At 43.4% G+C, this 15,888-nt stretch overlaps 1 protein-coding gene across 5 annotated transcripts in view; it reads right to left on the minus strand.

Moving 5' to 3' along the window:
* LOC311624379 (urea transporter 2) overlaps positions 1 to 15,888 on the minus strand; it is a 396,459-nt gene that overhangs the window by 33,081 nt on the left and 347,490 nt on the right. For 3 of the 5 annotated variants that reach the window (XM_084887504.1, XM_084887505.1, XM_084887507.1), the window contains 3 exons: positions 15,348 to 15,482; positions 14,227 to 14,276; positions 11,490 to 12,528 (listed from right to left, as the gene is read on the minus strand). In XM_084887504.1, coding sequence (XP_084743630.1) covers positions 12,328 to 12,528; positions 14,227 to 14,276; positions 15,348 to 15,482 — 386 coding nt within the window. In that variant the 3' untranslated portion in view covers positions 11,490 to 12,327. Of the gene's footprint in view, positions 1 to 4,144; positions 12,529 to 14,226; positions 14,277 to 15,347; positions 15,483 to 15,888 lie in introns of those variants that run through there. The other 2 variants (XM_084887506.1, XM_084887510.1) reach the window with 2 other exon arrangements.

The raw sequence follows: 15,888 nt of genomic DNA on the forward strand, positions 1-15,888 counted from the left end.
TAGCACAGAGGGACTTGTAAATCATGGGCCTACCAGAGAGCCCGCCATGTAGTCTTCCAGGGAGGGGCGGGATGCCTGTCAAATTTCATCAAGAACCGCCATATTTAAGGCTCTCTTGGGTTGGTGTCTGGAGTAGGCAGAGGGAGGATAAGGCCCTTAACATTTGAGTGGCACCGAGTGAAGGCAGGAAAAGAAGCAATGGTCTTTGAGGAAGAAACTCGAGTGTCAGCTGAGGGAAGCATGGCATGTTTGTGGGCTGTGCACAGCTCCGTGATGGCACTGGAGGGGGGGGAGTTGCTAGGAGTGAAGGCCCAAAATGCTCCTTCATGTTTGCATAAGGCATCTGAATGGACATCCCTCTGGTGTCGCTTCTTTATGATATGATACACTAACCAGGCATTGAGCCCTTATGAAATACTCCGCATCAAAAAAGTGTATGTGCCCTAGCTGGTTTGGCTCAGTGGATAGAACGTCGAACTGAAGGATCCTGGGTTTGATTCTAGTCAAGTTCGATTCTGGGTTGTGGGCTTGATCCCCAGTATAGGACATGCAGAAGACAGTTGACCAATGACTCTCATCATTGATGTTTTTATCTCTCTCTGAAATAAACAAAAAATATTAAAAAAAAAGTTTAGGTAAGAAAAATACTACATGGAAAAAAAAGATGGCCTTATAAACCTCTATGGCTATTTAAAATAGTAAAATTATACTTTAAGCTCCAAATATGGACAATATGGAATAGATGCAACTCACAATGTTAAGTAAAAAAAGCCAGTCATGGAAAAGTACAGAAGACATGATTTATACAAAGTTCAAAAACAGGCTAAATTCAGGATGTTCATCACCATTGGGAGGGGCCAACAATGTTCTGTGTCTTGACCTGGGTTCTGATTTCCTGGGTTGAGTGTTCGTGAAAATTCACCAGGCTATATTTACACTTACATGTGCACTTTAGTGTAAGTCTATTGCACTTTAGTAAAAACTATGAAATGACAATATGAAGCAGAGTAAATATTTCTGCTTTCCTAACAATGCAAATCTCCACTTTATGGTAGAATAAATAGCAGCTAGGAGCTGTTGGAGGAGCTTTCCTGCTATAATCTCACTTAACTGTTATAAGAACTACAAGAACAGGTTTGTATAATTCCCATTTGAGGATGAGAGACTTGGGCTTAGAGGCATTTGACATATTCCCAGTCCTTATAACTAGTAAGTGTTTTTCTTAATAGCTATGCACTGTCATGGGATCCCGTGTCATTTTGAGAATCATGATGTGGGGGACAGATCTGAGTCTGCCTGAGTGGAGAATCTGCGGTGGAAATGGAGAGGAGAGGGACCTGCATGGGTTTTACAGGTACTGTGGCGCCCTCTCGTGGCAATGTGTAAGTAAGTATCATAAAACAACCATCAAAACATGCTCCGTGTGCCTGAGTTCTCTGATCATTCCCATAGGATGTGTCAATGTGCAGAAAGGCACAGAAGTGGGCGGTGAAGGTGGGAAGGGAATGGAAGAAGGTAAATAAGAGCCATCTTGGTACCTGTCAGCCTCTGCTGCTCATCTCTTTATAGACAACTTGGCTCTCTCCCTTAATCCAAGGATGAGCAGCCATTCTCATGGGTGTGCACAAAAACACACAATGGAGTAAAGATAGTCTCTTCAATAAATGGTGCTGGGAAACCTGGTAAGCCACATGGTTTACAGTGGATTACAGTTTTCTCCATGTACAAAAACTAATTAAAAATGGATCAAAGGCAACAAGCAGACTGTCAAATTACAGCGGGGAGGTTAGGGAGATCTGGGGGAGATAAGAGATCAACTGAAGGACTTGTATACATGCATACAAGTACAACCAATGGACACAAAACTCTGGGGAAGGGGGGCATGTATGGGAAGCGGGTAATGGTATATGTACAAAAATAATAATTTAATAAAAAAATAATGAAATGTTTTTTCCAGACCAAATTTCTAATTAATTTATTGACCACCACCTTAAATGATGACTCACTAGCCAGATATCTTAAATGATTTTCTTTTCCCAGTTCAAATTTGTAAATTTTAAACTATTTTACCATCTGTTGACCTATTATAAATTAAATTATTAATGAAGTTTATAGTAAATGGCAAATATATAACCAGATCACCAGGATTTAAGAAAATATATTGACATGAATGACTTTGTTTATTGTCATTACTTTCCATTATCTTCCTGATAGTGTAATACTGATATTAAATTCAGAACTAAGAGTTAGAAACACTTAAAAATCATTGATATAGAAAACAGATTGATGGTTGCTAGAGGGGAGAAGAGTTGGGGGACTGGGCGAAAAAGGTGAAGGAATTGAGAAGTACAGAATGGTAGTTACAAAATAATCAGAGGATGCAAAATATAGCACAGGAAATATAGTCGATAATTTATAAACATTAAAGCCAAGCAACCGAATGGTGGAACTACCAGAATGACTGACCAGTGGCTATGACTTATGTGCACTGCCAAGCAGCCTGATGGGGGTGGGGCCAGTCAACCAACCACCTGTGGCCCCCCCTCCCTCGCCCGCTGGCAGCGTTGGGGGGTGGTTATCACTGAAATGTGACCTTCAGTCATTCTAAGTAAATGCTCTACAGCCTTCATAGACCAGGAACCTGAATGACGAGTGACCAGGAAGAAAACTGCTCACGGTCTGGGCCATCACTCAGGTGTCCAGATGACACTCCAACCAACTTAATGACCTGGCAAGGGCCAAAATATGTGTTCTTAAACAAATGTCACACTGAATATGTTCTTCTCTTGAGTTTTTTCCCCCCATATAATTTCAGACTTACAGGAAAGTTGCAAAAGTAACACCAAGAACTCCTTTTCAGCCTTTGCCCAGATTCCCTACATATTATCATTTGACTATGCTTGTTTTATCTTTCCCTTTTCCTTTCTCTCTCTGAACCTTTTGAGAGTATATTATAAAGCCCCTTACTCATCAATAGTTCATTGTGTATTTCCTAAAAACAAGGAATTCTTTTGTAATAGCCACAGTACAATGACCAAATCAGGAAATTAATATTGATATAATGCTATAGCTAATCGTGCTCATGTTTTTCCAATTTCCCCAACAATGTCCTTTATAACAAAAGAAAATTCTGGGTCAGGCTTTGCTTTTGGTTATGTCTTTTTAATTTTCATTCTTAGCATTTCGTGACATTGACATTTTTTTAATAATAAAGACCAGTTATTTTGTAGAATGTCCCTTAAAAAAAATGGATCAAAGACCTAAAAATAAGACCCAAAATAACAAGTTACATGGAAGAAAATATGGGTACCAAATGTATAGTCCTTGGTCATGGAGAACATTTTATGAACTTGTCTTCAAAGGCAAGGGAAGTAAAGGCAAAAATAAATGAATGGTTCTATATCAAACTAAAAAACTTCTGCACAGCCCAGCAGGTGTTGCTTAGTGGTTAAGTGTTGACCTATGAACCAGGAGGTCACAGTTCAGTTCCTGGTCAGGGCACATGCCTGGGTTGTGGGCTCAATTCCCAGTGTGGAGCGTGCAGCAGGCAGATGATCAATGATTCTCTCTCATCATTGATGTTTCTACAATATCTCTCTCTCCCTTCCTCTCCAAAATCAATAAAAAATATATTTTAAGAAAAGCTTCTGCACAGCTAAAGAAACTGACCACAACATAGAGGGGTAGCCAGCCAGATAGGAGAAGATATTTGTAAACAGTGGCTCTGACAAATGTTTAATTTCCAAAATATATAAAGAACTCATAAAACCCCACACCAAACAAATAACCTAATCAAAAAGATGGCAAAGGACCTGAAAATACACCTCTCCCAAGAAGACAAATGAACAACTAATAGGTATATGAAAAGATGTTCAACCTCACTGGCAATTAGGGAAATGCAAATCAAAACTACAATGAGATACCATCTTACACCTGTTAGAGTGTACATTATCAATAAGACAAGCAAGAATAAGTGTTGGAGAGATTGTGAAATAAAAGGAACCCTCATTCATTGCAGCTCTTGATGGAGCTCCCTGTCTATTTGTCCACCTGCTGTCATCGCTTCCTCATCCCTTTCACTTTCTGTCACCACCCCCGGGCAGCCCATCCCACACCTGCTCACAGCACACCTGCAGCTTCTTACCTGTAGCCATGACTCTCCTCCAGGCTAGCACTGTCCACGGGGCCAAGGAGATGGACCCCAGATTGAAAGCGGCTTGGGCAGAGGTGCCGCTGACAACCTCACTTGCTTTACTCTTCCTTTCTAGGTCAAGGCCGCCCACACAGCCACTTCCGGGAACTTGCCTGTCTGCTCAGCCTACTGAGCCAGATGTTTCCTGTTAGTGGTTTCATTTTCCTTTGTATAGTCTCCTTTGGGGTGCAGGACAAGGGCCCAACAACACTGAGAAAGAGGCACACTTCACATTTGACGATTCTCTGTGCCTCCCTTGCATTTCCCTCCTGCCTCCAGATGCCCAGATCTTCTCACTGCACACGTCAGGCCCACTGCTCCTTATTAAATCCACTGGGGACTAAGGGTGGTGAGAGCAAAACAGTTGGTTGGAATGACTCTGACTGGAGGCAGGTTGAGGCCCAAGAACCAGACACCATCATTGTTTTCAACCTGGGCTGCACAATGGAATCACACTGGAGCTTTAAAAATGCTCGTTCTCAGGCCCACTTCTGACTTAATGGGCCTGGGATAGGGCCTGGGCATCAGAATCAGGTGGTTCTAACCCAGCCAGGACTAGGTGCCACTTTGCAATGAAGTCTGGATCTTGATCCAGCATCATCTACACAACCCAAGAGTTTGTTAGAAGCTCAGATTCTTGGTTCCACCCAGAGCTACCAAGTCAGAATCTTTGTAGTTGAGGCACAGAGGTCTGTGTTTTAATTTAATAAGCACTATCGATGATTCTTACCTGCACACGAGTTGGCAGACCAGTACATTCCTATGTGCAATGAAGGCAGAAGGGATGACCAGAGGCAGCATCCTATTTCTAATCTACTCCAGTGGTTTTCCAAGCGTGGTCTCTGGACCTACAGCATCAGCCTCACCTGGGAACTTCTTAGAAATGCAAATTCTAGGTCCTTCCCCAGACCCATTCAATCAGAAACTCTGGGATGGGGCCCAGCAATCTGTTTAACAGGTGATTCAGATGCCGGTTCAAATTTGAGCACTACTGGTCTACCATTTACCTGCCTCATCTGAGACCATTGACATGATTTGGGTCCTGACTGTATGAGAAAAGGATAGTGGCAAAGGACATTCAGAGAGGCGGGAAGTTATAGTCCATAAAACTGAAATGTTTAGGATTGAATGGTTGTGTCCACTCTGGAGTCCTTTCCCTGAACACGATTCATAGAATGTATGTTGGGAGGAGGCTACAGACAGGAAGTTTGGGAAGTAAGAGTCAGTCAGCTGAGTTCCTAGATCTATTATGTGTATGGTTGGGTCTGTGAAACAAATCTCAAATTTGAGGCAGAATGAGTGAATGGGCTCTGTAGGGGGAGAGAGAATGGAGATGGGAGGTGTTTCAGTCAATTAGTCAATCAGTTATTTCTTGGGCTACTATGTGCTCATCAGTGGGCCAGTTCTATGAAGGAAAAAGACAAAAATAACAACTCTGTACGTGTGTGTGTGTGTGTCCACATGTGTGTATATATACACATATACAGGGTGTGTAGATATACACATATACAGGGTGGAACAAAAGTAGGTCTTAGAGTTGTGAATACAGAAAACACAGAGTTTATTCTTGTATTATTACTTATTAATTACTAGAGGCCCAGTGCACAAAATTAGTGCACCAGTAGGGTCCCTAATGGCTGACTGCTGCTGGCTGGGACCTCCCTTCATTTCACACCCCCCTGGTGGTCAGTGCACATCTTATAGAGTGATTAAACTTGTGATTAGAACTCCTGAGGGCACTTTGCATATTATACTTTATACATATAGACTAGAGGGGGATCAGGCCTAAACTGGCAGTCCGACATCCCTTTTGCAATCCAGGATTGATGGCTCCTAACTGCTGCTTGATTACCCCTAACCACTCTCCTGCCTGCCTGATAGCCCCTAACCACTCTACCTGCCTACCTGATAGTTCCTAACCCCTCTGTCTGCCTGCCTGATTGCCCCTAACTGCCTCTGCCTTGACTCCCTGCTGTGGCTTCATCTGGAATGATGTCCAGAAGGTCATTTGGCTGTCTGATCTAATTAGCATATTATATTTTTATTATTATAGATTGTATTACTTTCCATGCAAACAACTGTAAACCTACCTTTGCCTTATCCTGAATATGGGTATCTATGTATGTGTGAATGAATAAAGCATGTGTATATGCATATGCATGTATGTATATTCCTTTGTGTATATATATGTATGCATGCACACGGGTGTGCATGCGTGTTGTGTTACAACCACTATCCTCACAGGACTTGTGAGCTCAATGGAGAAAAAAGACCCACATATTGGACACAGAACAATTGTGCTAATTGTTAATAAGCTAATGACTTTCAGGGGCTTCTGGTTTGTTTTGAGAAAATTTTCCTAAAACAACCTGAGCTCTGCTCTGATGACATAAGAGAAGGAAGGAAGGGGTGGTTCAAATGCTTAAATGAGGGGCAGCCTTAGTGTACCCCCACTTGAATAGCCAGCCAGTCCTTTTCTTAGCATCACAAAGCTAAAATGGGTCTGATCTGGCCCCTCTGGTCCTGGACACCCACATTTTAAAGAAAACCCATGAGATGATTCCCAGGCTGTGCTGGGTATTTCTGGTCACTAGGACTGCCTGGGAATTGTGGGTAAGAAGGTGGGCTCCTCCATCCCTCCGGAGCCCCAAGGCATGGGCAGGTTACATTACCTGGGTTCCCATTTAGCCTTCACAGCAACGCTGCTCCTAGGCACCCGGATATGCTCCTCATTTTGTAGACGAGAAGCTCCGGCTCTGAGAGATCAGCTTCCCCACTAGTGGAAACAGAGAAGGACTGGATGCCACCCAGGTCCTCTGGTTTCAAAGCTTGGGCCTTTCCACACCACCCTGTTTCACTCGCAGTTAGGTTTGATGACTATAGCAGGCTATGTTAATTTGTTACCTTTATCATAGCTTTGCGCTCTTTCTGAACTCAATCTATATCCTACAAATTTTATGTTCAAGACTCTTTCCCACCTTTCTGTAATCTCAACAACTAACCCCCCCCCCCATTTCTACATTTCACCAAGAGATTTTAAAACATTCTAAAAGCACAAATAAAAACATATGTTCATTCCCATCTTACTCTAAGGCAGTGTTTTCCAAAGTGTGGTATGCGTACCCCCAGGGGTACGGAAAGAGTTTGGTGGGGATATGCACTGCCCCGTGCTTAGCTGCGCCTAATTCTATGTTCTCATGAGTACGAGGGGTACTCAGTGTTATGAAAATTATAGAAGGGGTTCACATATGTCAAAAGTTTGGGAAACACTGCTCTAGGGAATAAAATGCTCATTTGATTTGGAGGTGAGTGCAGCGCCACTAGGGACCCTACCTGTGCACTTTTAAGTATATAAAACACTTTGAAATGTGGTCAGAATGCTTCCAAATTCTGAAGAATTTGTGGAGACAGAACGGGGTGCTAGGGGGCTTTGAAGGTGGTCTCTGCCCCAATTCAGGGGCCATTCTGACACTGACAATCAGAGGCTCCCATGGGGCAGAACACAGCACACACTATGCTCCGCCCATCAAAAACGTTTTGAGCAAGAGTTGAGTTAATCATGTGGCTTCGATCCTGTGTGGTATTTTCATTAGTCTCTGCAAGACTCCTCCCTTGAATGTGTGGAGGTGTGTCTTCATTTTTATACTCTACTCTCTTTCCTCCTCAGCATGTCAATGTGCCTTTCTTGTTTGTGTGCTTGCAAAATAGATATTGTTGTTTTGTGTGCATGCATTTTTAATTTATGCAGATGGTGTTGATTATAAACACCATTTTCTTATTTTTACCCCAGCATTAGGTTTTTAAGATTTATCCTCATTGCTACGTTTATAGTACTGAGGGTCTACCTGTGGAGTAGGACTCCTCAGAGTGTCCCACTCACTTTGTCTCTGTGTCACTACAGGTGCTGTGGTGACCAGCCTTCCTGGTGATCCACCGTGGACACAGGATGCTTTCCCTGGGAATTGCCTGCACTCTGGAGGGGGATTTTCTAGGTCACAAGGAGTGTTTACACCTATCCAGAGGACCTGTTCTCCAACTGGCTACACTGATCAACTTCCCACTAGCATAACATATGGCCTAGTTTATAAGTATTCTGTGGGTGCTTAAAAAGGTGTTCTCTATTTGTTCTTTTGGGGGTGGCAAGATATGGAGTGAGGGTTCAGAACCCTAGATGTATATAGTAGCTCATTCTTTTTTATAAAAAAATATATTTTTATTGATTTCAGAAAGTAAGGGAAAGGGAGAGAGAGATAAAAACATTAATGATAAGAGAGAATCATCATCCATCAGCTGCCTTCTACACGCCCCCCACGGGGATTGAACCTGCAGCCTGGGCATGTGCCCTGACCAGAATCGAATTATGACCCACTGGCTCATAGGTTGATGCTCAACCACTCAGCCATGTCAGCTGGTCTAGCTCACTCTTATTAATTCTATTGTTTAGCTCCCTGATATCTCTGTTCATTTTTTGTTCTCTTGATGTACCATTTTCTAAGGTTTTGGTAAAGTCTTAGCTATAATGATGGAATTGTTTAATATTCTTTGCAGTTTAGTCAATTGTTGCCTGATGTATTTTGAGGCTGATTGTTTCATACATATGCATTTATAATTATAATGTACTCTAGCCCTATTAATTACTTATATCATTTTTTCTACTTTAGCTTTTTTGCCTTAAATTTCACTTTTCAAGCAATTATGGTTGATACCCTAGCTTTCTTTTAGTCCATACTTGTTTAGTATGTCTTATTGCATCTTTGTACTTAGACATTTTGTGTCTTTCTGTGAAAAGTAAATTGTTAGCTCTTTTAAAATAAAAGTACAACTCTTGCATTTCTATTAACATATTTTGTCAATTACTGTCATATTATGACTAAGTTCTGTCTTCTGTTTATATTTTGTACATAACTGTCTTTTTTCAGATGACTTTCTAGAATGATCTTCTTTTTTTGCTTTCCAGTAGAAAGAAAATTTTCTTCTAGTTCAAAACTTATATTTCTAATTTTGTTCTCATGGCGGTTGCCCTTATTCCTCCCTGTGGGCTTCCTAAACTTATCAACTTTGTACAAATTAAGTCCTCTAACCCACCTTCCTGTCTCTTTTATCTCCCTTCCTGCCATCATGTAATATTTCGGTTCTAGGTTGTTACAAATATATTTCTTCTATTTACCTCCTTTGGTCTAGCCGCAGTGTTTCCCAAAGTGTGGTACACATACCCCCAGGGGTATGGGAAGAGTTTGGTGGGGGTACGAGTTGCACTGGAGTTTGGTGGGGATATGCACTGCACCATGCTTAGCTGCGCCTAATTCTACATTCTTATGAGTACGAGGGGTACTCAGTGTTATGAAAATTATAGAAGGGGTACACAAATGTCAAAAGTTTGGGAAACACTGGTCTAGGCATTACCAAGGTATTTGATCACCCTACAGTATTCTTGTGTCTCTTGTGGCATTTCCCAGATTTGTTTTTCTTCTATTTGTAGTGTTGTCAATGTAGGGCTCTGTGGGTAAATCTCTGGAGGTCCTTCTATGCCGGGGGACACTTTTGTTATACTCTTAAATACCTTTAGTATGTGCAATGGCATCTGTGTAGGATTATTAGATTGAATCTTCTGGCTCTGGTCTCTGAAACTCTGGTTAGGAGCCCTGTAATTGTTCTCTTTTCTTCCCACCAAATTGGCTGGCCAGTGTTGTGCTGGTAAGCTGGCTATCTGGGGAAAAGAGCCCAGATCTGTAGTTTGCCAATTACTATGGTGTAAAGACTCCTACCATCGCTGATTTCAAGCTACCCATGTGATGTCACTGATCACAGCCTTGGGAGAGAAGCACTCATGAGCACTATCAGGTCTCAGAAACTGGCACCAACTAGCTCCCCCTCTCTCCTGTTGACACCTAACTGAAGTACTGGAATAAACTCCTGTGGTCATAGTACCTTTTCATAAGTGAATTCTTTTGTCTGTTTTCACCGTGCTTGTTATCCTTGGCCAATTCAATTTGCTTTATAGGTGAGGTTATTGAAATACTTAGAAGAGCTAAGGGGATTTGTTAGTCATCAATAATCAGAAAGGCATGCACACGGAGGTTTTCTGCTCTTAATAAAACCAGATTATAACACTTTGGTGGAAAAATGCAGGAAAGAGGGTGTTTTAATAGTTCTATATCATCACTTAGAGGTTCTGGGGCAGCTAAGTGAGCTGGGAGCATAAACAGCCTTTTGGAGAAATTCCTGGATGCTTAATCCTCAGGGAGCCACACTCCATAGTCATTAAAATGCAGCCTGAGACCTTCTTGGCCTCAAGGTGTGACCACAGACTCAGAAGTAGACTCTGGAGTCTGACTTTCTCCTCTTTCTTAGGTGGGAGATTTATTTCTAGTGAGAAGTGTTCCATTTTCCTGGCAAATCATCACTGGCTAGATGGGATTTGGAAGATAAATAGGAAGCATGGGGCTGTTGGGTTGTCAGACCATGGCTGGGATCTCAGGGCAAGCAGAGAAGAGAAGGGAAGGGAAAGGAAGGGAAGGGAAGGGAAGGGAAGGGAAGGGAAGGGAAGAGAAGAGAAGAGAAGAGGGAAAGGGAAGGAAGGGGAGGGGAGAGAAGAGAAGAGGGAAGGGGAAGGAAGGGGAGGGGAGAGAAGAGAAGAGAGAAATGTGAATATCAGCTTTTTCTATATGATGGATTTTAGTTAAATGTAATATTTTCCTTAAAGCTGCATTTCTAGCATTCTACACTTCTCAGGTGGAAGGGATTATAGAGTCCCTCCCTGTCATGAAACTAATAATTGGGGCTAAGAGAGGGGGTGGACTCACTCAGGGTGGTAGGAGGGTCTGTCCCCTCCTCCTGCCTCTTTTCTACACCCTCATCTAATGTCATCATCCCGTCATGCTAAACTGGAAGTGTGTGCGGTGAGGAAGTCCCACTGGAGGGCTGTGAGAGGCTCATCCACCCTCCTCTGGGGAAGAAGTGGGAGGGCAAGGGGGCCTGTGCTTTAGGTGCTCAATGCTATGACCAGAGCAATGAAATAACACAAGGGTTTGCATTTGTAATTTTGGAGGTGCAAGACTAAAAAACTATGCCCTAAAGTGTAAGCTGGGTTAACAACCTATATTTTAACTCAAGAAGAAAAAATGACCACTGTCATTTTTGTGACTCCCTTTGCAAGCAAATCAAACCCTCCCCTGAGAATTTTTCACTCGTTTTTCATCTCATTTCAGACACATGCTTGATTATGGCAAACCCTTCAAGTGGGCAATGTGTGAACATGCAGGCTAGTGCATTTTAAGAAAACGCTGATCCTAATTTGCAAACTTAACATTTTAATCAGAGTATGTTTATGTCTATTACAAAAAGAAACACATTTGTTTAAAATATGATTCGAATGTTGAAAAAGATCAGTTTTCATCTCATGCCATTTCCAGAAACATTCCTATTTTGTAAAGAAAGGCACGTTGGCACTCCTAACCCCAAGACTAGAGAACCTTTCATGACTCAAGAACAAATCTCCACAGATCTTTGAAATTGTTCTACCTCTTCTCCAGGTAAGCCTCCACTTCCTACTTAACTCAAAGTAATTACTTGTTGGTCATGCTGATTTCATCAGTTTATAAGAGAGAAAGCTGAATCAACACTTCTCAGGTGGAAGGGACCATAGAGTCCCTTCCTGTCATGAAACTAATAAGAAATTGGGGCTGAGAGAGGGGGTGGACTCATCCAGGAGTGCATTAGTGTCAAGCCGGGGCAGAACCAGCCCTTTTGACTTCTACGCTAATGCGTATTTCCTGACACTGCATGAGATGATGAGTTGGGAGACATGTCACCAACCACTGTCCCCTTTTTGGTGAGCTCTCTTTAGGGATGTGGCTTATTTAGCAGAAAAGGGAAAACTCCCCTCAAAGGAGGTGGAGTGAATTGAGCAAAATCTAAACTAATCATGTCTGAGATAAGCATTGAGCTTCTTAGAACAGAGAAGTTCCTGAATGGTGACTACACAATATTTCCCTGTGCTTGGGAATAAGTATGGCTAGGCTTGCTGGGGGAGAATCACAGACGGACAGCAGGGGAGGTGAAGTGGCTTTCAGCTTGGGGACCTGCACAGCCTGCTGAAGGCTGAATTTACAGTGACGTGTTCTGGAAAGGGCAACTTAGGAGACATCATAGGCCTGGTACTTGGTTATGGTTGATGGTCTTCTGTTTTTCTCCTGGGACAGGTAATAGATGCGGTTGGCCTCTGGGTAGGTGACTTTGCTGAGCGGAAGCTTGTAGATGGCGGGGTTGTTGGTTGTCAGGAGCAGGAAGGTTAGCGCCGAGAGGCAGAAGGGCCAGGTGCAGGGCGGTAATCCAAACTGGGGGGAAAGAGAACACAAGAGAAGCCTTAGTGACATCAGATGCTTGTGCCTGTTTCATCAGCCCTCACCGAACACCCTCAGCCCTGGGTAGAGGAGGCGATGCTTCATGTCCTTGATAGGAATAATAATACTTAATTTATGACCAATATAAGTAAAAACATGCAGTGGCATCAGTCTTCAGTGTAAGAGGTGAGTAAACATGCTTCAGAATGCAGCCACTGAGACCCTATTGTAATATGCCTTTATGTAGGAGACATGTTTTGTTTTGGGTTATCGGGCCAGCCTATATCTCAAGGAGTTGTAGCCATTCCTGCCTTCTCCCATAGCCCCTGTGGAAGGAATGGCTTTGGCAGTTATTTTGTAGTTCAAGGCCTTTTTTCTTTAGTCACAGCTCACTCAAGTGCAGCTTGCCATAGGCAGATGTCCTGGGAATAGAACCCCTCTCCTGAGAATTTGAAATAAGAGGCACAGATACTGTCTGTAAGCCTGAGAATTCAGCGAGGAGAAAAGTCAAAGCATACCCCCTCATCCCCAAATTTAATTTTATTATAAGGAATCAAGACCTCAGGTAATACTATGGGGGTAACAATACTATCATATGTGTGTTCAAGATGGCACTGTTGCACTACCCTAGGGTTTCATTCATTCAGCATTCTTGAGCACCTACTCTATGCTGGGCACTGTAATAGGTATTAGAGAGAAAGAGAAGTATGTGACTGGGTCCCTGTTCTGAAGGAGCACACAAGCTGAAGGTGGAACAGGACTGAAGTGTTTTTGTCATCACAGTGCTGAATGTCACATGTAGCAGATGCATGCACAAACTTTGATGGGGCTCAGAGAAGGGACTTAGCCCATTGGGTGACCCAGGATGGTATCAGGGAAGACGAATTTCTATGCTTAGAAAATTTTCTTCCATACTAAGTCCAAACTGCCCAAGTTCACTAAGGAGGGATATAGATAGGTGTGAATAGAACACCCAACCCCCTCTTCACCTGCAGGACCAACAGGACTTTCCTGGTTGCCCATGTGAGATGTGCCCTTGAACCCTTATTCAAAGAGGGGGAGGCATTGGCTTCAGGCTGAGCCCTGAGCACTCTGAGCTGGGGCTTGGGACTCTCCTGTGTGAGGGGATCTGGCGCTGGCTATATGGTGCCTCCTGACCTCATATACCACCCTGCATTGGGGCTCAGAGAAGGGGTTCTCAGGCTGCTGTATGTGCCCACAGCCACCAGCTCTAGCATCTCTCAGGCTTGACTGAGGCTTAGCTCCTGTCTTTCCTGAACCTCCCCTCAGGACCACAACACCATGCTAGTTACTATGACCAAACAATTGGCCTATTAGCTAGTCAGGCAGATGATTTGTAAACATACAAAAATTAAATAATAAATATTTAAAACTAGTTCTAGAGGACGATAGAATCAGAGTTCTATAAGAGTTTGCTTTATAAGATAATGCTCCTGAAATTGTCCTTCTCTAAGGAGCTCAGCTGGCCCGCTGATGATGGGATCAGACTGGCCGACACTTGACATTTAAGCTTGCGAGGCCCAGGTCCTTTGGTCCAGCAGTGTAGTGTGATATGAGACAAGAGGAATGAATTAGGGAAAGCCTCCTGCAGGAGGGGTTTTGTGTGACTTTGGGGAGAAGAGAAAAGACCGGGAAGGGTGTGTGGCACATTCTCAGCTCACACGGACTCACCACAGACAACATGTTGGCCAGGGCAGCACCCAGGTAGGCTGCAAATAGCGCTGGAAAAGAATCAAGAAATAGGTAAGTGACGAATAGTGCCTCAAGCTCCACCCACACATTCTCTCCCCATACAGTGCATGCCACAAATGCTGTCCTGCACATGACAAAAATAAAATTCTGTTTCCATTGCCTGGCAGCTTAGAAAAGTGTTAAATTCCACGCAAATGCTGGCACCCCAAGGCAGCAGGTGAACTTCGTTAAAAAGGTCCAGCCTTGAGCTGTTACAGTTCTCTCGGGCGCCACCACCTTTCATTCCAGCAAAGGAACATTTAGCAGCATAAATCATAAAGGGAAATGTTACTATACAGCCAAGGTGAGTGAATCCCAGAACTCCCTGCAGGCGTATTTCATCACGAGTAATGAACGTAACATGGGCTTCCAGGGAGGAGTGGCATTCTGTAAACTTGAGGAAGTTATGCTAACCGCCTCATTGCCTAGGCCCTGCCTGGGGAGGGCACAGCAGGCTGGCCACTGGGAGGAGCCCGCTGGCCACTGGTGAGGTTCTGTGAAAGTGGCCCACGTAATTGGGCTTTGCTTTGGATCTTTAATTTATCAACTAAATGCAGCCCAGTAGTTCCTAGGATGTTAACCACAGAGTTACTGAGCTCCCAGTTGGCTACAATCCTGACCGCATCCTATAACGTGAGCATGATTTGAAGGTCCTAGGGTCAGTGTTTGGGTGCTTAAGGTTAATCACTGTATCAGATATAAATCGCCCGATTCCAAGTATAAAGATACATTTGCCCAACCGCTGCTCTGTTCATTAGGTTCAATCACTAGCCAGGAAAGTAGCACTCACAGGAGATAGACATGAACAACAACCAAACAAGTACCAGCTACAAAAATCTCTCCCCAAGTGACTGAAAACTGTGTTTATCAGAAAGAAATTTTAATGTATTCATCACCGAACAATCATTCAACAACAATTTTAAATAAAAACCTTCTATAAAGCAAACGATCATCCCATTTGTCTTTGAAGGATTGGCAGAATTTTCCCAGGGCAGTTTTTCCTGGCGGGGATAGGCCCAGCCACCTTTTTTGGTGGAAAGGGGGTTCGGGGCGGTACCTACCGCAGGCGATGGCCAGGAGGTGCGTCTGCCAGGTGATGACATAGAACATGCCCCCTATGGCGATGCAGGCCAGCGTGCTGTTGAAGCCACACAGGCCGAAGTAGATGGAGTCAAAGGGGGTTGCAATGGTGAGAGCTGCGAGAGAAGGCAGGCACCGTATGGGCGTGGCCTCTCCTGAGGCTCACCCCCAGCTCTGAACCCACCATGGTCCTCAAAACCCAGCCTACTGATCCTCTGTGGCATTTATAAGAAAAAACTTAGGACTTTATTCAGCGAAAAAACACCTGGCCAGAGAGCCATGTGAACATCCGTGGTGAAGCTGTTATGGTTAGAAGAGACCCTTTGAGTAAGAACTCTGAAATCTGAAGTCCAGAGATGGTCCTTCCCTGGCCACAGAGAGGATGATGTCTCCTTCTTCATTGATATCTAATGTTCTCTAATGGAGAACACATCCTTCTTATCTTCATTAAATAGAAGACGTAAAATATAAACATGCCTGAAAGAAATCCCTCCCGAACTTTAAATTTATACTAAGGAGTAA

The sequence above is a fragment of the Pipistrellus hanaki genome, assembly GCF_964339955.1.
Source record: "Pipistrellus hanaki genome assembly, chromosome: 6".
Taxonomy (NCBI): domain Eukaryota; kingdom Metazoa; phylum Chordata; class Mammalia; order Chiroptera; family Vespertilionidae; genus Pipistrellus; species Pipistrellus hanaki.